This window comes from Oncorhynchus gorbuscha, unplaced genomic scaffold, assembly GCF_021184085.1.
Source record: "Oncorhynchus gorbuscha isolate QuinsamMale2020 ecotype Even-year unplaced genomic scaffold, OgorEven_v1.0 Un_scaffold_333, whole genome shotgun sequence".
NCBI lineage: Eukaryota > Metazoa > Chordata > Actinopteri > Salmoniformes > Salmonidae > Oncorhynchus > Oncorhynchus gorbuscha.
The window spans coordinates 212076-239063 of record NW_025745189.1 but is presented as its reverse complement, the minus strand read 5'-3'; the positions used below and the strand labels follow the sequence as shown (position 1 = coordinate 239063).

General features: G+C 49.7%; 1 protein-coding gene across 11 annotated transcripts in view; it reads left to right on the top strand.

Moving 5' to 3' along the window:
- dmxl2 (Dmx-like 2) overlaps positions 1-26988 on the top strand; it is a 115017-nt gene that overhangs the window by 61564 nt on the left and 26465 nt on the right. For 5 of the 11 annotated variants that reach the window (XM_046333061.1, XM_046333054.1, XM_046333053.1 and 2 more), the window contains exons 32-45: positions 1450-1655; positions 3297-3698; positions 4029-4229; positions 5990-6295; positions 6613-6804; positions 7487-7563; positions 7856-7986; positions 10105-10353; positions 12219-12299; positions 17640-17830; positions 18936-19072; positions 19892-19977; positions 24074-24275; positions 25849-25966. In XM_046333061.1, the coding sequence (XP_046189017.1) occupies positions 1450-1655; positions 3297-3698; positions 4029-4229; positions 5990-6295; positions 6613-6804; positions 7487-7563; positions 7856-7986; positions 10105-10353; positions 12219-12299; positions 17640-17830; positions 18936-19072; positions 19892-19977; positions 24074-24275; positions 25849-25966 (2579 nt within the window). The remainder of the gene's footprint in view (positions 1-1449; positions 1656-3296; positions 3699-4028; positions 4230-5989; positions 6296-6612; positions 6805-7486; positions 7564-7855; positions 7987-10104; positions 10354-12218; positions 12300-17639; positions 17831-18935; positions 19073-19891; positions 19978-24073; positions 24276-25848; positions 25967-26988) is intronic. The other 6 variants (XM_046333060.1, XM_046333056.1, XM_046333052.1 and 3 more) reach the window with 5 other exon arrangements.

Sequence of the window (26988 nt, the reverse complement as noted above, 5' to 3'; positions counted from 1 at the left end):
CTCCCCTTCTTTCCCTATCCCTCCCCTCCCCTTCTCTCCCTATCCCTCCTCTCCCTATCCCTCCCCCCCCTTCTCTCCCTATCCTCCCCTCCCCTTCTCTCCCTATCCCTCCCCTCCCCCTTCTCTCCCTATCCCTCCCCCTTCTCTCCCTATCCCTCCCCCCCCTTCTCTCCCTATCCCTCCCTCCCCTTCTCTCCCTATCCCCCCTCCCTCCCCCTTCTCTCCCTATCCCTCCCCCCCCCTTCTCTCCCTATCCCCCCCCTTCTCTCCCTATCCCTCCCCTCCCCCTTCTCTCCCTATCCCTCCCCTCCCCCTTCTCTCCCTATCCCTCCCCTTCTCTCCCTATCCCTCCCCTTCTCTCCCTATCCCTCCCCTCCCCTTCTCTCCCTATCCCTCCCCTCCCTCCCTATCCCCCCTCTCCCCCCCCCCCCTTCTCTCCCTATCCCTTCTCTCCCTATCCCTATCCCCCCTCCCTTCTCTCCCTATCCCTCCCCTCCCCCTTCTCTCCCTATCCCCCCTTCTCTCCCTATCCCTCCCTCCCCTTCTCTCCCTATCCCTCCCCTTCTCTCCCTCCCCTCCCCTCCCCTTCTCTCCCTATCCCTCCCTTCTCTCCCTCCCCTCCCTCCCCTTCTCTCCCTATCCCTCCCCTCCCCTTTTCTCCCTATCCCTCCCCTTCTCTCCCCTTCTCTCCCTATCCCTCCCCTTCTCTCCCTCCCCCCCTTCTATCCCTATCCCTCTCCTCCCCTTCTCTCCCTATCCCTCCCCTTCTCTCCCCTTCTCTCCCTCCCCTCTCCCTTCTCTCCCTCCCCTCCCCTTCTCTCCCTATCCCCTTCTCTCCCTCCCTCTCTCCCTCCCCTCCCCTCCCCTTCCCTCCCCTCCCCTTCTATCCCTATCCCTCTCCTCCCCTTCTCTCCCTATCCCTCCCCTTCTCTCCCCTTCTCTCCCTATCCCTCCCTTCTCTCCCTCCCCTTCTCTCCCTATCCCTCCCCTCCCCCTTCTCTCCCTATCCCTCCCTCCCCCTTCTCTCCCTATCCCTCCCCTTCTCTCCCTATCCCTCCCCTCCCCTTCTCTCCCTATCCCTCCCCTCCCCTCCCCTTCTCTCCCTATCCCTCCCCTCCCCTTCTCTCCCTATCCCTCCCCTTCTCTCCCTATCCCTCCCCTTCTCTCACACCCCTTCTCTCCCTCCCCTTCTCTCCCTCCCTCCCATCCCCCCTCCCTCCCCTTCCTCCCTCCCCCCCCTCTCTCTCCCTCCCCTCCCCCCCTTCTCTCCCTATACCTCCCCTTCTCTCCCTATACCTCCCCTTCTCTCCCTGTCCCTCCCCTTCTCTCCCCCTTCTCTCCCCCTCTCTCCATCCCCTCCTCTCTCTCTCCCTCTCCTCCTCTCTCCCACTCTCCCCCCTCCCTCCCCTCCTCTCCCTCTCTCCCCTTTTCCCTCTCTAACCCCCCCAGATGTGATGGTGAAGTCGTGTAACCCAGTGGTATTTAGTTTCTATAACTACCTGAGGACACACCCCCTGATCATCCGCCGCCACTACGCGTCCCCTGAGGGTGCTGTGACATCATCACTAGGCCTCACCTCGGAGAAGAGCAGCGTCGACGAGATCAACCTCATCGAACGCAAACTCTTCTTCACCACCGCCAACGCACACTTCAAGGTCTTTGATTTGTTTTAATCAATCATTTAATAACACAATTCAACCACACATGGATACAATGCATTTAGAAGCATCGAAGATAACACAAAGTTGACTGCTTAAAAAACGATATTGTATTATACCTGTACAGTCGTGGCCAAAGGTTTTGAGAATGACACAAATATTAATTTTCACAAAGTCTGCTGCCTCAGTTTGTATGATGTTAATTTGCATATACTCCAGAATGTTATGAAGAGTGATCAGAGGAATTGCAATTAATTGCAAAGTCCCTCTTTGCCATGCAAATGAACTGAATCTCCAAAAAAGAATTCCACTGCATTTCAGCAATTCTCTCGTTAACACAGGTGTGAGTGTTGACGAGGACAAGGATGGAGATCACTGTCATGCAGATTTGAGCTCCGACTGGAAGCTTCAAAAGGAGGGTGGTGCTAGGAATTATTGTTCTTCCTCTGTTAACCATGGTTACCTGCAAGGAAACAGGTGCCGTCATCATTGCTTTACACAAAAAGGGCTTCACAGGCAAGGATATTGCTGCCAGTAAGATTGCACCTAAATCAACCATTTGTCAGATCATCAAGAACTTCAAGGAGAGCGGTTCAATTGTTGTGAAGAAGGCTTCAGGGCTCCCAAGAAAGTCCAGCAAGCGACAGGACCGTCTCTTCAAGTTGATTCAGTTGCGGGATCGGGGCACCACCAGTACAGAGCTTGAATGGCAGCAGGCAGGTGTGAGTGCATCTGCACACACAGTGAGGCGAAGACTTTTGGAGGATGGCCTGGTGTCAAGAAGGGCAGCAAAGAAGCCACTTCTCTCCAGGAAAAACATCAGGGACAGACTGATATCCTGCAAAAGGTTCGGGGATTGGACTGCTGAGGACTGGTGTAAAGTCATTTTCTCTGATGAATCCCCTTTCCGATTTTTTGGGAATCCGGAAAAAGCTTATCCGGAGAAGACAAGGAGAGCATCAGTCCTGTGCCAACAGTAAAGCATCCTGAGACCATTCATGTGTGGGGTTGCTTCTCAGCCAAGGGAGTGGGCTAACTCACAATTTTGCCTAAGAACACAGGCATGAATAAAGAATGGTACCAACACATCCTCCGAGAGCAACTTCTCCCAACCATCCAGGAACAGTTTGGTGACGAACAATGCCTTTTCCAGCATGATGGAGCACCTTGCCATAAGGCAAAAGTGATAACTAAGTGGCTCGGGGAAAAAAATATCAATATTTTTTGGGTCCATGGCCAGGCAACTCCCCAGACCTTAATCCCATTGAGAACTTGTGGTCAATTCTCAAGAGGCGGGTGGACAAACAAAAACACAAATTCTGGCAAACTCCAAGCATTGATTATGCAAGAATGGGCTGCCATCAGTCAGTATGTGGCAGATTGCAGAGGTCTTGAAAGAGAAGGGTCAACACTGCAAATATTGACTCTTTGCATCAACTTCATGTAATTGTCAATAAAAGCCTTTGACACTTGTGAAATCCTCTTAATTGTACTTCAGTATTCCATAGTAACTAACTAAAATATCTGAAGACACTGAAGCAGCAAACTTTGGGAAAGTTAATATTTGTGTCATTCTCAAAACTTTTGGAAGGCTACTTACTAATGTTACTAATAGTGTTATTCTGTTTTGTAATAAAGGTGGGCTGTCCAGTGCTTGCCCTGGAGGTGCTCTCTAAGATCCCCAAGGTGACCAAGAAGTCAGTCTCCTCGTCCCCCCTAAATAAAGGCTCTTCCATGGCCAACGTCAGCTCTAGCCTGCCCCTGGAGAATGGGAACCAGGGGGCCCTGGACTGGGCCTCTCCTGCCCCAGTTAAGGCCAATCCTGCCTGGGGTACAGAGGAGAGCTCAGCCACACTGGACTGGAGCCAGCCTCTGGTCAAAGTGGAGGACGATGGACTCCAGCTGGACTGGGGAGATGATAAGAACGATGAAGATGATACTGATGGGGGTCTGACAATGAAGAAGACTGATGTGGAGACTAAAGCTGACGAGGGGTCTGGGGGGGTGAGACCACCTGGGCTGCAGAGAGAGGACTCTCAGGTAGGGCTGGCGATATCATCAATATAACCACTAGTCAGTATAACCACTAGTCAATATAATTGACTGTTGAGATGACTTTAAAAGAAAACCGAGTTGATACATAAGCTCAGTGATATAGTGGAGAAAGTCGTGTTGGGAGTTCCTTGTCTGGTAACGTATCATCCAAAAAGATCATTTCATTTTTTAACACGATAAATCATTTTCTTCTTTATTGAAAATATCTAATGTATCAGTCAAATTAAAAATATGATTTTTTCTGTAAGAATATTCTATAGGTATGACACTGTTAATATAGAGTTATTATGACAGTTAAGTGCTCCATATTTCCAGAAGCATCTCTGCTCTCAGGGTGAGTCTGAGGTGGACGTGATCGCAGAGCAGCTGAAGTTCAGAGCGTGTCTGAAGATACTGATGACAGAGCTCAGGACGTTAGCTACGGGCTATGAGGTGGACGGAGGGAAGCTGCGCTTTCAGCTTTACAGCTGGTTAGAGAAGGAGATAGGGGCCATGCACCGCATCTGCAACTACAAGGTACACACACACACACCATCTGCCACTACAAGGTACACACACACACCATCTGCCACTACGAGGTACACACACATAGCATCTGCAACTACAAGGTACACACACACACACCATCTGCCACTACAAGGTACACACACACACCATCTGCCACTACGACATACACACACATACCATCTGCCACTACAAGGTACACACACACACCATCTGCCACTACAAGGTACACACACACACCATCTGCCACTACAAGGTACACCCACACACCATCTGCCACTACAAGGTACACACACACACCATCTGCCACTACGAGGTACACACACATAGCATCTGCCACTACAAGGTACACACACCCAGCATCTGCCACTACAAGGTACACACACACAGCATCTGCCACTACAAGGTACACACACACAGCATCTGCCACTACAAGGTACACACACACAGCATCTGCCACTACAAGGTACACACACACAGCATCTGCCACTACAAGGTACACACACACCGCATCTGCCACTACAAGGTACACACATACACCATCTGCCACTACAAGGTACACACATACACCATCTGCCACTACAAGGTACACACACAGAGCATCTGCCACTACAAGGTACACACACATACACCATCTGCCACTACAAGGTACACACACACAGCATCTGTCATTACAAGGTACACACACACAGCATCTGCCACTACAAGGTACACACACACACACACCATCTGCCACTACACGGTACACACACACAGCATCTGCCACTACAAGGTACACACACACACAGCATCTGCCACTACAAGGTACACACACACACAGCATCTGCCACTACAAGGTACACACACACCATCTGCCACTACAAAGTACACACACACCATCTGCCACTACAAAGTACACACACACCATCTGCCACTACAAGGTACACACACACCATCTGCCACTACAAGGTACACACACACACCATCTGCCACTACAAGGTACACACACACCATCTGCCACTACAAGGTACACACACACACCATCTGCCACTACACACACACCATCTGCCACTACAAGGTACACACACACACCATCTGCCACTACAAGGTACACACACACACCATCTGCCACTACAAGGTACACACACACACCATCTGCCACTACAAGGTACACACACACACCATCTGCCACTACAACGTACACACACACACCATCTGCCACTACAAGGTACACACACACACCATCTGCCACTACAAGGTACACACATACACTGCATCTGCAACTACAACATACACACACACACACACACACACACACACACACACACACACACACACACACACACACACACACACACACACACACACACACACACACACACACACACACACACACACACACACACACACACACACACACACACACACACACACACCATCTGCAGCACACACACACACACACACTTCATCTGCAGCTACAAGGTACACACACTTCATCTGCAACTACAAGGCACACACACACTTCATCTGCCACTACAAGGTACACAGCTCCCTTTAAAGGACACTCAGAGGGTTGCACATTTCTGCTATTTTTCCCAAAATTACTTCCTGAATTGACTGTATTGAAATGTAATTGACCCCAACCATGTCACCTACTAGATCCTAACCACCACGTCTCACATACTGTACCAGAACTGGATAGAGTTGAATTAAACAGTATTTCCTGTAACTGTTACTGCTACAGTACCAGAACAGCATCAAGATCAAACCCTTTGTCCTCTTCTCTTCTTCAGGTGACGGGGAAGGAGGAGAGCCAGGAGCTGGAGAGATGGGATGATGGAGGAGGAGTAGAGGACGTGTTTGAGGAGTCCATGGGGGGTGGCGGGGGTACGGAGGCGGGGGCGTATGAGCGCCACCAGCTGGGGCGTAGGCGTCTCGCAGCCAAGCAGCTTCATGCTGAGAGGAGGAAGGCGTGGCTGAGGAAGAACCAGGCTCTGCTCCGAGTCTTCCTGTCCTACTGCAGCCTGCATGGAGCCAAGGGAGGGGGGGTCACCTCAGTGCGCATGGAGCTCATCTTCCTGCTGCAAGAGAGCCAACAGGTAGGTGCTGAAGAAACACACACACAGGTCAGACACTCTCTCTCACTCTCTCTCTCTCTCTCTCTCTCTCTCTCTCTCTCTCTGTCTCTCTCTCTCTCTCTGTCTCTCTCTCTCACTCTCTGTCTCTCTCTCTCACTCTCTGTCTCTCTCTCTCACTCTCTGTCTCTCTCTCTCACTCTGTCTCTCTCTCTCTCCCTCTCCCTCCCTCCCTCCCTCCCTCCCTCCCCCCCCCCGTATCACCTCTCTGATATATTCTTGCTCTTCTCTTCCCCTTGTCTCTCCTTTCTCTTATTCTCCCCTCTCCTCCCCTCCTCCAGGAGACTACAGTGAAACAGCTCCAGTCCCCCCTACCCCTCCCCACCACCCTCCCCCTCCTCTCAGCCAGTATCGCCACCACCAAGACAGTGATCTCCAACCCTGTCCTCCACCTTAGCAACCACATCCATGACATCCTTCACACCATCACACAGATGGAGCTGCCTCCACACCCTGACCTCATGGACGACAGGGTATGTATGGTTCTGTTAGTACGATAGGGTATGTATGGGTCTGTTAGTACGACAGGGTATGTATGGGTCTGTTAGTATGACAGGGTATGTATGGGTCTGTTAGTACGACAGGGTATGTATGGGTCTGTTAGTACGACAGGGTATGTATGGGTCTGTTAGTACGACAGGGTATGTATGGGTCTGTTAGTACGATAGGGTATGTATGGGTCTGTTAGTACGATAGGGTATGTATGGGTCTGTTAGTCTAGGGTATGTATGGGTCTGTTAGTACGACAGGGTATGTATGGGTCTGTTAGTACGACAGGGTATGTATGGGTCTGTTAGTACGACAGGGTATGTATGGGTCTGTTAGTACGATAGGGTATGTATGGGTCTGTTAGTACGATAGGGTATGTATGGGTCTGTTAGTACGACAGGGTATGTATGGGCAGGGTATGTATGGGTCTGTTAGTACGACAGGGTATGTATGGGTCTGTTAGTACGACAGCCTGGGGGTTCAAAACAATCACACATTTAAAACACACTACTAAACTGCCAACAGAAATGATTGTCACAAGGAGTCTTCATTGAAAGATAAATCCCCACACAGCAGACCTTTCTGTCATAGTTTCATGTTGGCTATTCATCTAGAAATGGTTTGTTCCTCCATGAGATGAGTGTAGTTTGTCTCTCATCTCTCCAGGTGAATCTCCTGCACACCCTGGCTGCCTCTCTGTCTGCCTGCATCTATCAAGCCCTGTGTGACAGCCATAGCTACAGGTACACACACACACACACACACACACACACACACACACACACACACACACACACACACACACACACACACACACACACACACACACACACACACACACACACACACACACACACACACACACACACACACACACACACACACACACACACACACACACACACACACACACACACACACACACACACACATTTTGATGACCTATAGTTTGAGTTCATACTGTCATTTCCTGTTGAGATGAATTGTTGTGACTGTCTGATCCTGACCGTGGCTCTTTCCCATGGTACCTTGCAGCAGCCAGGCAGAGGCCAATCAGTTTACAGGGATGGTGTACCAGGGCCTGCTGCTGAGTGAGAGGAGACGGCTACGCACTGAGAGCATCGAGGAGCATGCTACACCCACCTCTGCCCCCGCGCAGTGGCCAGGTACACACACAGCTCTGCCCCCACACAGTGGCCAGGTACACACACAGCTCTGCCCCCACACAGTGGCCAGGTACACACACAGCTCTGCCCCCACACAGTGGCCAGGTACACACACAGCTCTGCCCCCGCGCAGTGGCCAGGTACACACACAGCTCTGCCCCCGCGCAGTGGCCAGGTACACACACAGCTCTGCCCCCGCGCAGTGGCCAGGTACACACACAGCTCTGCCCCCGCGCAGTGGCCAGGTACACACACAGCTCTGCCCCCGCGCAGTGGCCAGGTACACACACAGCTCTGCCCCTGCGCAGTGGCCAGGTACACACACAGCTCTGCCCCCGCGCAGTGGCCAGGTACACACACAGCTCTGCCCCCACACAGTGGCCAGGTACACACACAGCTCTGCCCCCACACAGTGGCCAGGTACACACACAGCTCTGCCCCCGCGCAGTGGCCAGGTACACACACAGCTCTGCCCCCACGCAGTGGCCAGGTACACACACAGCTCTGCCCCCGCGCAGTGGCCAGGTACACACACAGCTCTGCCCCCGCGCAGTGGCCAGGTACACACACAGCTCTGCCCCCACGCAGTGGCCAGGTACACACACAGCTCTGCCCCCGCGCAGTGGCCAGGTACACACACAGCTCTGCCCCCGCGCAGTGGCCAGGTACACACACAGCTCTGCCCCCGCGCAGTGGCCAGGTATACACACAGCTCTGCCCCCACACAGTGGCCAGGTACACACACAGCTCTGCCCCACACAGTGGCCAGGTACACACACAGCTCTGCCCCCACACAGTGGCCAGGTACACACACAGCTCTGCCTCCACACAGTGGCCAGGTACACACACAGCTCTGCCAGTCACAGTAAATGAATGTCTATCAAATCATCGTCTGAGCAGACAGCTGAATGGACAACATGACTGCTATGTTTGCTGAATCTGTCAAGAGGTGGGGAAAGAGGGAAGGGGAGGGAGGACAGGGAGAGGACAAAAATAATTGAATTGAGAGGACAGAGAGAGGACTGATACAGAGAGGACAGACAGAGATGACTGACAGAAACAGAGAGACAGAGATGACTAACAGTGAGAGAGAAACAGATGGTACTCAGTAATAGCAGCTCTGTAGCCTGTGGGGAATAAAACAGAAGGAGACACTGGGATGGATGGATGTGTCACGCCATCTCTCCACTGTTAATATGTAGCGGGAATCTTATTACAGCACAAGTCTGCTTCTGTAGTAGATAACTATCTAATAATATCATTACAACAGTCTAATGTGGTTCTGTAGTAGATAACTATCTAATAATATCATTACATCAGTCTAATGTGGTTCTGTAGTAGATAACTATCTAATAATATCATTAGATCAGTCTAATGTGGTTCTGTAGTAGATAACTATCTAATAATATCATTAAATCAGTCTAATGTGGTTCTGTAGTAGATAACTATCTAATAATATCATTAGATCAGTCTAATGTGGTTCTGTAGTAGATAACTATCTAATAATATCATTACATCAGTATAATGTGATTCTGTAGTAGATAACTATCTAATAATATCATTACATCAGTCTAATGTGGTTCTGTAGTAGATAACTATCTAATAATATCATTAGATCAGTCTAATGTGGTTCTGTAGTAGATAACTATGTGGTTCTAATAATATCATTAGATCAGTCTAATGTGGTTCTGTAGTAGATAACTATCTAATAATATCATTACATCAGTCTAATGTGGTTCTGTAGTAGATAACTATCTAATAATATCATTAGATCAGTCTAATGTGGTTCTGTAGTAGATAACTATCTAATAATATCATTAGATCAGTCTAATGTGGTTCTGTAGTAGATAACTATCTAATAATATCATTAGATCAGTCTAATGTGGTTCTGTAGTAGATAACTATCTAATAATATCATTAGATCAGTCTAATGTGGTTCTGTAGTCGATAACTATCTAATAATATCATTACATCAGTCTAATGCTGTTCTGTGTTGTAGAAAGACATTATATTTATTCAAGCCTTCATTTGACCTATCAGTAGTGTGTTCTGTAAAAATGTAATTACATGAAATGTATTATATAAAAATATGTCTGTCTATTTCCCTCTCTCCTCTAGGTGTGTCCTCTCTGATTGCTCTGGTTCAGTCAGCTCAGGGCGAGGATCAGCCCAAGCTCAACGTGTTGCTGTGTGAGGCTGTGGTGGCAGTTTACCTGTCCCTGCTCATCCATGGGCTGGGCATGCACGCTGGCAACGAACTGTTCCGCCTCGCTGCTCACCCCCTCAGCAACAAGATGTGGGCGGCCGTGTTTGGGGGTGGGGCTAAAATCATCATCAAACCCAAACGGAACGCCGAGATCACTCCAGGTAACTTAGTAGACCCCTCGGCTTGTAACCCCTGACCTCCTCTCTCCCTCTCTCCTCCTCTACCTCTCTCATCCTTTCTACCTCTCTCCTCCTCTCTTTCTATCTCTCTCTTCCTCCTCCTCTCTACATCTCTCTACCTCCTCTCTACTGCTCTCTACCTCCTCTCTACCTCTCTCCTCCTCTCTACCTCTCTCTCCTCTCTCTACCTCTCTCCTCTCTCTACCTCTCTACCTCTCTCCTCCTCTCTACCTCTCTCCTCTTCTCTACCTCCTCTCTACCTCCTCTACCTCTCTTCTCTCTCTACCTCCTCTCTACCTCTCTCCTCCTCCTCTACCTTACCTCTCTCCTCCTCTACCTCTCCTCCTCTCCTCCTCTCTTTCCCTCTTTCTCTGTCTCTCTACCCCTCTCCTCTCTACCTCCCCCTCCTCTCTACCTCTATCCTCCTCTCTACCTCTCTTTCTCTCTACCTCTTTCTCTCTCTACCTCTCTATCTCTACCTCTCTCTATCTCTACCCCTCTCTACCTCTCTTTCTCTCTAGCTCTCCTCTCTCTTTCTCTCTCCTTCTCTCTCTCTCTCTCTCTCTCTCTCTCCTCTCTATCTCTCTCTACCTCTCTCTCTCTCTCTCTCTCTCTCTACCTCTCTTCTCTCTCTACCTCTTCTCTCTCTACCTCTCTCTCTCTCTCTCTACTCTCCTCTCTCTACCTCCTCCTCTCTCTACCTCTCTCTCTACTCCTCTCTCTCTCTTTCTCTCTACCTCTCCTCCTCTCTCTCTCTCTCTCTCTCTTTCTCGCTACTTCTCTCTTTCTTGCTACTTCTCTCTTTCTCGCTACTTCTCTCTTTCTCGCTACTTCTCTCTTTCTCTCTACCTCTACTCCTCTCTACCTCTACTCCTCTCTACTCCTCTCTACTCCTCTCTACCTCTACTCCTCTCTACTCCTCTCTCTCTACTCCTCTCTACCTCTACTCCTCTCTACTCCTCTCTACTCCTCTCTACTCCTCTCTACTCCTCTCTCTCTCCTCTCTACCTCTACTCCTCTCTACCTCTACCTCTACCTCTCTACTCCTCTCTACCTCTACTCCTCTCTACCTCTACTCCTCTCTACTCCTCTCTACCTCTACTCCTCTCTACTCCTCTCTACTCCTCTCTACCTCTACTCCTCTCTCTACCTCTCTGCTCTACCCATTTGTTTATCCTTTGTGTTCTGTCTGTTTTCTGTCTCCCCTCATCTCTCTCCTATCTGTCCCCTGTTGTAACATTCTACTTAACCTTTACCCTTCATTCTCTTCCCTACTCCCTCCCCCTCCCTTGTTTCACCCCCCTTTTTTACTCATGCCTGAGGCTGGGAAATCAGACACAAGCCCCTCCTCCCTCCCATGACTAGCCAGACTTACATAACTCCTCCTCCCCTCTCCACTGTGCCAGTTGATATTGAGGCAGGTAGGCCTGAGCAGGGTCCTCCCCCCAGCCCCAGTGTCTCCCAGCCCCTCCACACTGATTCAGGGGACACAGCAGCACCTAGTTGTGAGTAACAGAGCTCCAGTGGGTTTGCAGTGCTGGGTGCAGTGATAAACTACCTGGTTTTGCGGTGTGGTATTGCAGCGCAGTAAATGCCACTAATGTGGTTTCCCCACTCTGTGTTCCTCAGAAAATGAGCTGGTCTTTTCTGTAAGGATACTATTCGTTGGAAGTTCATGGTTCTCTGAACGGACAGAAATAGATCTCTGTCTGTCTCTGTTATTGTGTGCTGTGGTCTCATCTCATTGTATTGTGCACCTGAGTGTGTGTTTATGCAGGTGTGTTTGTGCAGGTGTGTGTGCATGTTTTCCATCTCATTGTGTCATCTCTATCTGTCTGTCACCATAGCAGCAGCAGCAGGTAAAGCTAGAACGGACTCGTCATCATCAGTGACCTCTGAACCTGACTCAGGGACTAAGGCTAAACCAGGTACTCACTGTGTTTCAGGTCTGGGTTAACTAACAGTGCATTTCCACATAACACGATAATTTGATAGCCATGCTTGCTTTGTCCTCATGTGGGTGCTAGCAAGCAGGCTAGGTATCAACAGCCAATCCAGTAGGGGGTGGAAGCTTGAGTGAACTTCGATTGGTCAATAGCGTTGGTATATCGCGGAGTATTTACATACATTTCAGCTTTCGTCAACTTTGTTCCAGCCGTATTCATGCTGGCATCCACCAACCCTCCCCCCGACCACTTCACTTCCCTACATGGAAAATGAATGGGGCACCGTTGTTTCATCGCCCCCATCGTGTTATGTGGAAATGCACTGTAAGGTTTAACCAGGTACTCACTGTGCTTCAGGCCTGGCTTAACTAAAGCTAAACCAGGTATGCTCACTGTGCTATAGGCCTGGCTTAACTAAAGCTAAACCAGGTATACTCACTGTGCTTCAGGCCTGTCTTAACTAAAGCTAAACCAGGTATGCTCACTGTGCTATAGGCCTGGCTTAACTAAAGCTAAACAAGGTATACTCACTGTGCTTCAGGCCTGGCTTAACTAAAGCTAAACCAGGTATACTCACTGTGCTTCAGGCCTGGCTTAACTAAAGCTAAACCAGGTATACTCACTGTGCTTCAGGCCTGGCTTAACTAAAGCTAAACCAGGTAAGGTCACTGTGCTTCAGGCCTGGCTTAACTAAAGCTAAACCAGGTATGCTCACTGTGCTTCAGGCCTGGCTTAACTAAAGCTAAACCAGGTATGCTCACTGTGCTTCAGGCCTGGCTTAACTAAAGCTAAACCAGGTAAGCTCACTGTGCTTCAGGCCTGGCTTAACTAAAACTAAACCAGGTATACTCACTGGGCTATAGGTCTGCCTTAACTAAGGGTAAACCAGGTACTCTAACTGGGCTAAGGGTAAACCAGGTACTCTAACTGGGCTAAGTGTAAACCAGGTACACTCACTGGGCTATAGGTCTGCCTTAACTAAAGGTAAACCAGATACATTCACTGGGCTATAGGTCTGCCTTAACTAAGGGTAAACCAGGTACACTCACTGGGCTATAGGTCTGCCTTAACTAAGGGTAAACCAGGTACACTCACTGGGCTATAGGTCTGCCTTAACTAAGGGTAAACCAGGTACACTCACTGGGCTATAGGTCTGCCTTAACTAAGGGTAGACCAGGTACACTCACTGGGCTATAGGTCTGCCTTAACTAAGGGTAAACCAGGTACTCTAACTGGGCTAAGGGTAAACCAGGTACACTCACTGGGCTATAGGTCTGCCTTAACTAAGGGTAAACCAGGTACACTCACTGGGCTATAGGTCTGCCTTAACTAAGGGTAAACCAGGTACTCTAACTGGGCTAAGGGTAAACCAGGTACACTCACTGGGCTATAGGTCTGCCTTAACTAAGGGTAAACCAGGTACTCTAACTGGGCTAAGGGTAAACCAGGTACACTCACTGGGCTATAGGTCTGCCTTAACTAAGGGTAAACCAGGTACACTCACTGGGCTATAGGTCTGCCTTAACTAAGGGTAAACCAGGTACACTCACTGGGTTATAGGTCTGCCGTAACTAAGTGTAAACCAGGTACTCTAACTGGGCTATAGGTCTGCCTTAACTAAGGGTAAACCAGGTACACTCACTGGGCTATAGGTCTGCCTTAACTAAGTGTAAACCGGGTACTCTAACTGGGCTATAGGTCTGCCTTAACTAAGGGTAAACCAGGCACACTCACTGGGCTATAGGTCTGCCTTAACTAAGGGTAAACCAGGTACACTCACTGGGCTATAGGTCTGCCTTAACCAAGGGTAAACCAGGTACTCTAACTGGGCTATAGGTCTGCCTTAACTATGGGTAAACCAGGTACACTCACTGGGCTATAGGTCTGCCTTAACTATGGGTAAACCAGGTACACTCACTGGGCTATAGGTCTGCCTTAACTAAGTGTAAACCGGGTACTCTAACTGGGCTATAGGTCTGCCTTAACTAAGGGTAAACCAGGCACACTCACTGGGCTATAGGTCTGTCTTAACTAAGGGTAAACCAGGTACACTCACTGGGCTATAGGTCTGCCTTAACCAAGGGTAAACCAGGTACTCTAACTGGGCTATAGGTCTGCCTTAACTTAGGGTAAACCAGGTACACTCACTGGGCTATAGGTCTGCCTTAACTAAGGGTAAACCAGGTAACTGTGTTGTTCCTCCATTATTATGAGCCGTCCTCCCCTCACCAGCCTCCACTGCCTTGGTGATCTAGTGTGGATCAGTAGTATCCGTGATGGTGTACTGTAGTAACTGTGTTGTTCCTCCATTATTATGAGCCGTCCTCCCCTCACCAGCCTCCACTGCCTGGGTGATCTAGTGTGGATCAGTAGTATCCGTGGTGGTGTACTGTAGTAACTGTGTTGTTCCTCCATTATTATGAGCCGTACTCCCCTCACCAGCCTCCACTGCCTGGGTGATCTAGTGTGGATCAGTAGTATCCGTGATGGTGTACTGTAGTATCTGTGTTGTTCCTCCATTATAATGAGCCGTCCTCCCCTCACCAGCCTCCACTGCCTGGGTGATCTAGTGTGGATCAGTAGTATCCGTGATGGTGTACTGTAGTAACTGTTGTTCCTCCATTATTATGTTAGAGTCTAGCATGTGATTGTGGTATTGTAGTTAGGTGCTTGATGAAAGCAACACAACTGTAATTCAACATATTTATTATTACTTATTAGATGTGACGGTAGACAAACTCAATTCTGAATATCAGTTCTTCTGAATACTGTTTTGGAACCAACCTGTAGTGATCAGACATTATTAGCAGATTGTGTTAAATAAATCATGTGCTTTTGTGTTCACATTTAGACTTGATAACTTTTCTTTGAAGTCGAGTGTTCTTTCAGGATGTGGGTGAAAGGGGGAGGAGTGGAGAAGTGGGGAGAGGAAAAGAGGCTTGGAGAGGAGGAGAGGAGGAAAAGAGGCTGGGAGAGGATGTGGAGAGGAGAGGAGGAAAAGAGAGGAGGGGAGAGGATGTGGAGAGGAGAGGAGGAAAAGAGAGGAGGGGAGAGGATGTGGGAGAGAGAGAGAGGAGAGGAGGAAAAGAGGCTGGGAGAGGATGTGGAGAGGAGAGGAGGAAAAGAGAGGAGGGGAGAGGATGTGGAGAGGAGAGGATGGGGAGAGGATGTGGAGAGGATGTGGAGAGGAGAGGAGGGGAGAGGATGTGGAGAGGAGAGGAGGAAAAGAGAGGATGTGGAGAGGATGTGGAGAGGAGAGGAGGGGAGAGGATGTGGAGAGGAGAGGATGTGGAGAGGAGAGGAGGGGAGGAGGAGAGGAGAGGAGGAAAGGAGGGGAGAGGAGAGGGAGGAGGAGAGGAGAGGAGAGGAGAGGAGAGGAGGGAGAGGAGAGGAGGAGGAGAGGAGAGGAGAGGAGAGGATATGGAGAGAGGAGAGGAGGAGGGAGGAGAGGAGAGGAGAGAGAGGCTGGGAGAGGGATGGGAGAGGAGGAGGGAGAGGATGGGAGGAGAGGAGAGGAGAGGAGAGGAGAGGAGAGGAGAGGAGAGGAGGAAAAGAGGCTGGGAGAGGATGTGGAGAGGAGAGGAGGAAAAGAGAGGATGTGGAGAGGAGAGGAGAGGAGGAAAATAGGCTGGGAGAGGATGTGGAGAGGAGAGGAGGAAAAGAGAGGAGAGGAGGGGAGAGGATGTGGAGAGGAGAGGAGGGGAGAGGATGTGGAGAGGAGAGGAGGGGAGAGGATGTGGAGAGGAGAGGAGGAGGAAAGGGGAGAGGAGAGGAGTGGAGAGGATGTGGAGAGGAGAGGAGGAAAGGAGAGGAGGGGAGAGGAGAGGAGGGGAGAGGATGTGGAGAGGATGTGGGAGGAAATGAGAGGGGAGAGGATGTGGAGAGGAGAGGAGAGGAGGAAAGGAGAGGATGTGGAGAGGATGTGGAGAGGATGGAGGAGGGAGAGGAGAGGAGGAGAGGAGGAGGGGAGGGAGGAGAGGAGAGGATGTGGGAGGAGAGGAGGAGGAGAGGAGGAGGAGGAGAGGAGAGGAGAGGAGAGGAGAGGAGAGGAGAGGTTGTGGAGGAAAGGAGAGGAGGGGTAAGGATGTGGAGAGGATGTGGAGAGGAAAGGAGAGGAGGGGAGAGGAGAGGAGGGGAGAGAAGGGTGGAGGAGAAGAGGCTGGTTTTGGGAGGATGTGGAGAGGAGAGAACAGAGGAAAGGAGGGGAGAGGAGGAAAAGAGGCTGGTGCCACACACACCACACACACACACACACACACACACACACACACACACACACACACACACACACACACACACACACACACACACACACACACACACACACACCCTCTGGAGAGCTGAGATATAAGGGTCCTTGGGCTCACTCTGTTGTATACCAGGTCACAAGCCATGCAGATTACCCTCAAGGACTCAGAAGCCTTTCAACCAGCAGACAGACGTTGATTAGAATATTATTAGAAACCTCTGGTCATATAACCATTCTAACCAGTCTCATCATGATATATATAGTATAATGAGTTATTGTGATCACCTTGACTGTATTGTCTAGTAGTCTGACGTGTGTGTGTGTGTGTTGTACGTGTGTGTTGTACGTGTGTGTGTGTGTTTGTTGAACGTGGGTGTGTGTGTTCGTTTTGTGTTGTACATGTGTGTGTGTCTTGTGTGCGTCTTACGCTGTTGTCTTGGTTTGTCTCTCGTCTTAGTGGTTCCAGAGATCACCCAGGATAACGGTCCAGGTTTGTGTTAAAACGTCTGTGTCTGTCGTGTCCGCTCTCCTCTGTATGTGTTTCTGTGTCTCTCCATGTCTTGGGCCCAGAGTTTACCATAACCATGTGACCTGACCAGGAAGACGCTGGGCCCTAACGCTAACACAGAAGCTGTGCAGGGTTGCTGGAGTCAATAATCAGTTTCCTGAATTGAAAGGGAATTGAGCCTAAACCCTGGTGCTGTGCCTTCCACCTGTACCCCCTAACCTCTCCTGGGCTCTACTGGGTGATGAAGACGATGATGAGTGATCAACTCCTCTTCATCTCTTACAAGGCAGCAGTCATGTAAAAATGTTTCTATAAAAAAAAACATATGTACTAACAATCTCTCTCCCACACCCACCATCCCCTCCCACACCCACCATCCCCTCCCCCACCCACCATCCCCTCCCACACCCACCATCCCTTCCCACACCCACCATCCCCTCCCACACCCACCATCCCCTCCCACACCCACCATCCCTCCCACACCCACCATCCCCATCCCCTCCCACACCCACCATCCCCTCCCACACCCACCATCCCCTCCCACACCCACCATCCCCTCCCCCAGCCGTGCCAGCCCCTCCCCCGACAGAGGATGTGGATCGACTCAGACGACGGTTTAATATGAGGATGCTGGTTCCTGGTCGTCCAGTAAAGGAGGTCCCTGCCACCCCCCCTCCCGTCCCTGCAGAGAGACCCGCCTACAGGGAGAAGTTCATTCCTCCAGAGCTCAGCATGTGGGACTACTTTGTGGCCAAAGTAAGGCGTGATGCTGCTCCGCACAACATCACTGTATACATACGCTCACTGACAAACCATTTGTTGGTACATACAGTCATTAAAACATCAAAATAGACACAAACAAATAAGCTCTCCTCCTCCCTCTCCTCCTCCCTCTCCTCCTCCCTCTCCTCGTCCCTCTCCTCCTCCCTCTCCTCCTCCCTCTCCTCCTCCCTCTCCTCCTCCCTCTCCTCCTCCCTCTCCTCCTCCCTCTCCTCCTCCTCTCCTCCTCCCTCTCCTCCTCCCTCTCCTCTCCCTCCCTCTCCTCCTCCCTCCTCTCTCCTCTCCTCTCCTCCTCTCTCTCCTCTCTCCCTCTCTCCTCCCTCTCTCCTCCTCTCTCTCCCTCTCTCTCTCTCCTCCCTCTCCTCCTCTCTCTCCTCCTCCCTCTCTCTCTCTCTCTCTCCTCCTCCTCTCTCTCTCTCTCTCCTCCTCTCTCTCCTCTCTCTCTCCTCCTCCGTCTTCTCTCTCTCTCCTCCTCTCTCTCCTCCTCTCTCTCCTCCTCTCTCTCCTCCTCTCTCTCCTCCTCCTCTCTCCTCCTCCCTCTCCTCCTCCCTCTCCTCCTCTCTCTCCTCCTCCCTCTCCTCCTCTCTCTCCTCCTCCCTCCCCTCCTCCTCTCTCTCCTCCTCTCTCTCCTCCTCTCTCTCCTCCTCCTCTCTCTCCTCCTCCCTCTCCTCCTCTCTCTCCTCCTCCCTCTCCTCCTCTCTCTCCTCCTCTCTCTCCTCCTCTCTCTCCTCCTCCCTCTCCTCCTCTCTCTCCTCTTCCCTCTCCTCTCTCTCTCCTCCTCCCTCTCTCTCTCTCTCCCCTCTCCTCCTCCCCTCCTCCCTCCCTCTTCTCTCTCTCTCCTCCTCCCTCTCCTCTCTCTCTCCTCCTCCCTCTCTTCCTCTCTCTCCTCCTCCCTCTCCTCTCTCTCTCCTCCGCCCTCTCCTCTCTCTCTCCTCTCTCTCTCCTCCTCCCTCTTCTCTCTCTCTCCTCCTCCCTCTCCTCTCTCTCTCCTCCTCCCTCTCCTCTGTCTCTCCTCCCCTCCTCTCTCTCTCCTCCTCCCTCTTCTCTCTCTCCTCTCTCTCCTCCTCCCTCTCCCCCCCAGCCCTTCCTGCCCCTGTCAGACAGTGGAGCTCTGTATGACTCAGATGAGAGCGGAGAGGAGGATGACGACGACGATGATGATGATGCTTTCCTCTCTGACACACAGATGACTGAACACTCTGACCCCAACTCATACAGGTGTGTCATTGTTGTGCCTTTTCCTACTTGACATCTAAGTAGAGTTCAGCTGTGGACAGCCCTTTGTATTGGGCCATGGTACACCGATTGTTCAGAGTATTTTCTACTAAGACTCAACACCCTGCCATCTTACCTGTAATGTCATGGTATGCTCTCTCTCCTCTCCCTCTCCTCTCTCTCTCTCCTCTCCCTCTCCTCTCTCTCTCTCCTCTCCCTCTCCTCTCTCTTCTCTCTCTCTCTCTCTCTCTCTTCTCTTCTCTCTCTCTCTCTCTCTCTCTCCTCTCACCTCTCTCCTTTCTCTTCTCTCCTCTCTCTCTCTCCTCTCTCTCACCTTTCTCTCTCCTCTCTCTTCTCTCCCTCTCCTCTCTCCTTCTCCTCTCTCTCTCTCCTCTCTCTCTCTCTCCCTCTTCTCTCTCCTCTCTCTCTCTCTCTCTCTCTCTCTCTCTCTCTCTCTCTCTCTCTCTCTCTCTCTCTCTCTCTCTCTCTCTCTCTCTCTCTCTCTCTCTCTCTCTCTCTCTCTCTCTCTCTCTCTCTCTCTCTCTCTCTCTCTCTCTCTCTCTCTCTCTCTCTCCGCTCTCTCTCTCTCTCTCTCTCTCCTCTCTCCTCTCTCTCTCCGCTCTCTCTCTCTCTCTCTCTCTCTCTCTCTCTCTCCGCTCTCTCTCTCCTCTCTCTCTCCGCTCTCTCTCCTCTCTCTCTCCGCTCTCTCTCCTCTCTCTCTCCGCTCTCTCTCTCTCTCTCTCTCTCTCTCCTCTCTCCTCTCTCTCTCTTCTCTCTCTCCGCTCTCTCTCCTCTCTCTCTCTCCTCTGTCGTTGTGTGTAGTTGGTCTCTGATCCGTCTGGTCATGGTGAAACTGGCTCTACATAACGTCAAGACCTTCCTCCCTCTCACTGGACTGGACTTCACAGGTACACAAACACACACACAGGGTTGAATGGCAGGAAACCGTTTACCGGGATTTACCGATCAAAACCACTCCATTATATGTGATGTCTAAATCTGCCAGACAGCCCATCTCAGGGAGGGGCCAGACAGCCCATCTCAGGGAGGGGCCAGACAGCCCGTCTCAGGGAGGGGCCAGACAGCCCGTCTCAGGGAGGGGCCAGACAGCCCGTCTCAGGGAGGGGCCAGACAGCCCGTCTCAGGGAGGGGCCAGACAGTCTCAGGGAGGGGCCAGACAGCCCGTCTCAGGGAGGGGCCAGACAGCCCGTCTCAGGGAGGGGCCAGACAGCCCGTCTCAGGGAGGGGCCAGACAGCCCGTCTCAGGGAGGGGCCAGACAGCCCGTCTCAGGGAGGGGCCAGACAGCCCGTCTCAGGGTGGGGCCAGACAGCCCGTCTCAGGGTGGGGCCAGACAGCCCGTCTCAGGGTGGGGCCAGACAGCCCGTCTCAGGGTGGGGCCAGACAGCCCGTCTCAGGGAGGGGCCAGACAGGTCTCAGGGGGGCCAGACAGCCCGTCTCAGGGTGGGGCCAGACAGCCCGTCTCAGGGTGGGGCCAGACAGCCCGTCTCAGGGTGGGGCCAGACAGCCCGTCTCAGGGTGGGGCCAGACAGCCCGTCTCAGGGTGGGGCCAGACAGCCCGTCTCAGGGTGGGGCCAGACAGCCCGTCTCAGGGTGGGGCCAGACAGCCCGTCTCAGGGTGGGGCCAGACAGCCCGTCTCAGGGTGGGGCCAGACAGCCCGTCTCAGGGTGGGGCCAGACAGCCCGTCCAGGGTGGGGCCAGACAGCCCGTCTCAGGGTGGGGCCAGACAGCCCGTCTCAGGGTGGGGCCAGACAGCCCGTCTCAGGGTGGGGCCAGACAGCCCGTCTCAGGGTGGGGACAGAGAGCCCGTCTCAGGGTGGGGACAGAGAGCCCGTCTCAGGGTGGGGACAGAGAGCCCGTCTCAGGGTGGGGCCAGACAGCCCGTCTCAGGGTGGGGCCAGACAGCCCGTCTCAGGGTGGGGCCAGAGAGCCCGTCTCAGGGTGGGGCCAGAGAGCCCGTCTCAGGGTGGGGCCAGAGAGCCCGTCTCAGGGTGGGGCCAGAGAGCCCGTCTCAGGGTGGGGCCAGAGAGCCCAGGGTGGGGCCATAGAGCCCTCAGGGTGGGGCCAGAGAGCCCGTCTCAGGGTGGGGCCAGAGAGCCCGTCTCAGGGTGGGGCCAGAGAGCCCGTCTCAGGGTGGGGACAGAGAGCCCGTCTCAGGGTGGGGACAGAGAGCCCGTCTCAGGGTGGGGACAGTTCAGAATGCATGTAGACCTATCATCTCATCATGGTAACTTGTTTTCTTGTGACAGGAAGGCCTGTATTTTCTGCAGCATATAGTCTATATTACAGTAATATAAAACCAAGTGTTGTCTAATATACCCAACTCCATCTGGCTTTCAGGGGTCACCTTATTTCTTCATTGTAAAGCTATAGATTTTTTATTGTAGCTGCAGAGTTTTAAAACAGTCTGTCACTGGAATATCGTTGCTTTAATTCAGTGCCTGACCGAGCACTCTGTCTTTCTCTCTCTCCATCAACTCCATTCAAATTGCATCCAAAATAGATCATCCTGTTCTAGATTGTTCTATATATATATATATATAGATGTCCTAGCCCAACTCTTTCAGGTAATACATTCAATGCAGTATTAGTCTTCTATTTAGCAAATGAATGATGGGTTATGCATAATAAGCTTGTAATTTCTAGCCTCTTGTCTCTTGCTCAGTACGGACACCTGTGCTCCGCTGGCCTCTCCCTAAATAACGCTCCTTAGCTCTTGGAGTCCCATGCAGGAAAAGATACACTAGAATAGTTTGCTGGACATGATTATATTTTTGCATTTCTTATACCAATAGACCATTAGAGGGACACAAGCTCTTGTTTGCTGAATGGTAAATACAGCAGCCAATAGAACTCAGGTAGTTTGAAAGAAGAGTGAACTCACGATGGTGGTAGGTTATAACAGTTATTTATTCAGACCCATAACCATTCAGTCTTCATGAAGAGAAGTGAAAGCCTTCTGCATCTAATTCTGGTCCTATATTATTCAACCATGTCTTTAGAGTGATGAAGATAAGGACAACAAAACGTATTTCATTGAACTGTTGAAAGAGAGGAAGGAATGAAGCAACAATAGAGAAAGAGGAGGTGGGCTAGTAACATTAGGGGAAATATTATGAAAGGTCAGCCTACTAATTATACAAATAGGCCCTATTCAATTTCAGAATTCAATTCCTGTAGTAACTTTGTAGGCTGCATGTGCTGCACCAGAATCACATGATCTCTCCCTGCTTTATCATGGTTTGAATGAGGTGAGTAAATCCAGTTCATAATCAGTATAATATAATGCAGTACAGGAATACAGATTAGCCTACTGGAGCTAGTTTCATTTATTTAGCCAAGAGAGCATATAGCTAGCTATATCTATGGGCTTTTATGTTTTTCTGTCATGTGTAATGTGCAGTAGACTATATCATATATGTATTGGATAAGGGCACCATCATTTGGGCTTTCTTGGGCTTGGGCTCAGTAAATGTATTTTTAATGTGTAGAGCTCAGTAAATGTCTTTAATGTGTAGGGCTCACTAAATGTCTTTAATGTAGGGCTCAGTAAATGTCTTTAATGTAGGGCTCACTAAATGTCTTTAATGTAGGGCTCAGTAAATGTCTTTAATGTGTAGGGCTCAGTAAATGTCTTGAATGTAGGGCTCAGTAAATGTCTTAAATGTAGGGCTCACTAAATGTCTTGAATGTAGGGCTCACTAAATGTCTTTAATGCAGGGCTCAGTAAATGTCTTTAATGTGCAGGGCTCAGTAAATGTCTTTAATGTGCAGGGCTCAGTAAATGTCTTTAATGTAGGGCTCAGTAAATGTCTTTAATGTAGGGCTCAGTAAATGTCTTTAATGTAGGGCTCAGTAAATGTCTTTAATGTAGGGCTCAGTAAATCTCTTTAATGTAGGGCTCACTAAATGTCTTTAATGTAGGGCTCACTAAATGTCTATAATGTAGGGCTCAGTAAATGTCTTTAATGTAGGGCTCACTAAATGTCTATAATGTAGGGCTCAGTAAATGTCTTTAATGTGTAGGGCTCAGTAAATGTCTTGAATGTAGGGCTCAGTAAATGTCTTTAATGTAGGGCTCACTAAATGTCTATTAATATAGGGCTTTATAAATGTCTTTAATGTATAGGGCTCAGTAAATGTCTTGAATGTAGGGCTCAGTAAATGTCTTTAATGTAGGGCTCACTAAATGTCTATAATGTGTAGGGCTCAGTAAATGTCTTTAATGTAGGGCTCATCAGGCTCAGGTAGCATCAGGGTTGAATTTTGGATCAAAGCTCTAATTACATCCAGACAGGCCTATTTATATACTTTATAATGCTTTTGAATAACACTTCCAGTTTTGGGGGGATATTCCGTGTAGCCCGGGAGAAAAGTGAATTATTCTGGGGATGGAACAATTGTAATATACCGGGAAAATATTGAACACGCACGTACGCACGCACTCCCTCACTCACGCACGCACTCAGTCCCTCACGCACTCAGTCCCTCACGCACTCAGTCCCTCACGCACTCACTCTCTCACGCACTCACTCTCTCGCGCACTCAGTCCCTCGCGCACTCAGTCCCTCGCGCACTCAGTCCCTCGCGCACTCAGTCCCTCGCGCACTCAGTCCCTCGCGCACTCAGTCCCTCGCGCACTCAGTCCCTCGCGCACTCAGTCCCTCGCGCACTCAGTCCCTCGCGCACTCAGTCCCTCGCGCACTCAGTCCTCGCGCACTCACTCTCTCACGCACTCAGTCTCTCACGCACTCAGTCCCTCGCGCACTCAGTCCCTCGCGCACTCAGTCCCTCGCGCACTCAGTCCCTCGCGCACTCAGTCCCTCGCGCACTCAGTCCCTCGCGCACTCAGTCCCTCGCGCACTCAGTCCCTCGCGCACTCAGTCCCTCGCGCACTCAGTCACTCACTCTCTCACTCACTCACTAGAGCGGCGCAACCAAAACCGTTTTTCTTTCTGTTATCGTCCTCTCCTCCCTCCATCAGACCTGCCGGTGACGTCTCCTCTGGGGAATGCTGTGCTGAAGACACTAGAGAACTGGGAAACCCAACTCCAGGAGAGGATGAACAAGTTTGATGGTCCTCCTCCCAACTACATCAACACCTACCCCACTGACCTCAGCACAGGAGGGGGGCCCGCCATACTGAGACACAAGGCCATGCTGGAGCCTGACAACACACCTTTCAAGTGGGTATTATTCACACACACACACACACACACACACACACACACACACACACACACTGATACATAGACTACACACACACAGGTACATAGACTACACACACACACACTGATACATAGACTACACAGATACATAGACTACACACACACACAGAGAGAGAGCTACATAGACTACACACATAGATACATAGACTACACAGATACATAGACTACACAGACACACACTGATACAGACTACACAGATACATAGACTACACACACACACACACAGAGAGAGCTACATAGACTACACACATAGATACATAGACTACACACACACAGAACATAGACTACACCACAGAGAGAGAGATACATAGACTACACACACAGATACATAAACTACACACACACAGAACATAGACTACACCACAGAGAGAGAGATACATAGACTACACACACAGATACATAGACTACACACACACAGAACATAGACTACACACAGATACATAGACCATAGACTACACACACAGATACACAGACTACAGATACATAGACCATAGACTACACACACAGATACATAGACTACACACACAGATACATAGACTACACACACAGATACATAGACTACACACACAGATACATAGACTACACACACAGATACATAGACTACACACACAGATACATAGACTACACACACAGATACATAGACTACACACACAGATACATAGACTACACACACAGATACATAGACTACACAGATACATAGACTACACAGACACACACTGATACAGACTACACAGATACATAGACTACACACACACACACACAGATACATAGACTACACACACAGATACATACACACACACAGACATACACACACAGATACATACACACACAGACTACACACACACAGATACATAGACTACACACACACAGATACATAGACTACACACACAGATACATAGACTACACACACAGATAGACTACACACACAGATACATAGACTACACACACAGATACATAGACTACACACACAGATACATAGACTACACACACAGATACATAGACTACACACACAGATACATAGACACACAGACACACACACAGATACATAGACTACACACACAGATACATAGACTACACACACAGATACATAGACTACACACACAGATACATAGACTACACACAGATACATAGACCATAGACTACACACACAGATACATAGACTACACACACAGATACATAGACTACACACACAGATACATAGACTACACACACAGATACATAGACTACACACACAGATACATAGACTACACACACAGATACATAGACTACACACACAGATACATAGACTACACACACAGATACATAGACTACACACACAGATACATAGACTACACACACAGATACATAGACTACACACACAGATACATAGACTACACACACAGATACATAGACTACACACACAGATACATAGACTACACACACAGATACATAGACTACACACACAGATACATAGACTACACACACAGATACATAGACCACACACACACACCCATGTTCTCACATGTTTATGTGTGTGTGTCTCGTGTTCCAGGAATAAGAACCACATTTCGTTCCCTGCGAGGCGTCTCTGGCACTACCTGGTGAAACAGGAAGTTCTTCAGGAGACTCTGATTCGTTATATCTTCACTAAGAAGAGGAAGCAGAGCGAGGTAACAAGCTAAACTGGACCCCTGGTACAATCTGTCTGTGCCCTACATCTACAGCATGTCTGGTCTCATACACCAGGCATCCTTTATTTACCTAGTTATTACTTGCACATTAAACAAGTCAAATGGTCATTATATGTTTCAAGGTGGATTCAGAAAGGTGTCATTATAGCACCTAACGTGTTAATGATTAATTAAGTCGATTCAGAAAGGTGTCATTATATCACCTAACGTGTTAATGATTAATTACGTGGATTCAGAAAGGTGTCATTATATCACCTAACGTGTTAATGATTAATTACGTGGATTCAGAAAGGTGCCATTATACAAAGCAGGTAACTTCTGAGAAACAGGTTTAACATAGTGTTACCTCCTCCAGTCCAGCCTCTCCTACAACATGCACCATGTCAGACAGATCATTGGTCTGGATGTGTCCTTAGAATCATCTTCACAACTATAGTTCTTCAAACCCCAAATTCTATTGATTTATATTTGATATATTCTGTATTTTGAGTAAGGTCCATAAATATTTTGTACATTATGGCCCAGTTAATTTAACTTCTGAAGAGTAGTGTATATCACACACCCACACACACACACACACACACACACACACACACACACACACACACACACACACACACACACACACACACACACACACACACACACACACACACACACACACACACACACACACACACACACACACACACACACACACACACACACACACACACACACACACACACACACACACACACACACACACACACACACACACACACTTCTATTGTTTTTATTATGGTTTTGACGGCCTTGTATTGTGTAATCAAGAACAGAGAATTCTGTGATGTCTGCACACCATCACTACACCATCACTACTACTATCATCACCTCTATTATTAGTATTATTCAAAAGTTCATGATCATGTCTGCAGACATCTGCTAACACAGACAGTCATCTTATATGGTGCATCTCCTTTCTAAACGAAATTATAACCACATACATAGATCCTGCTTTG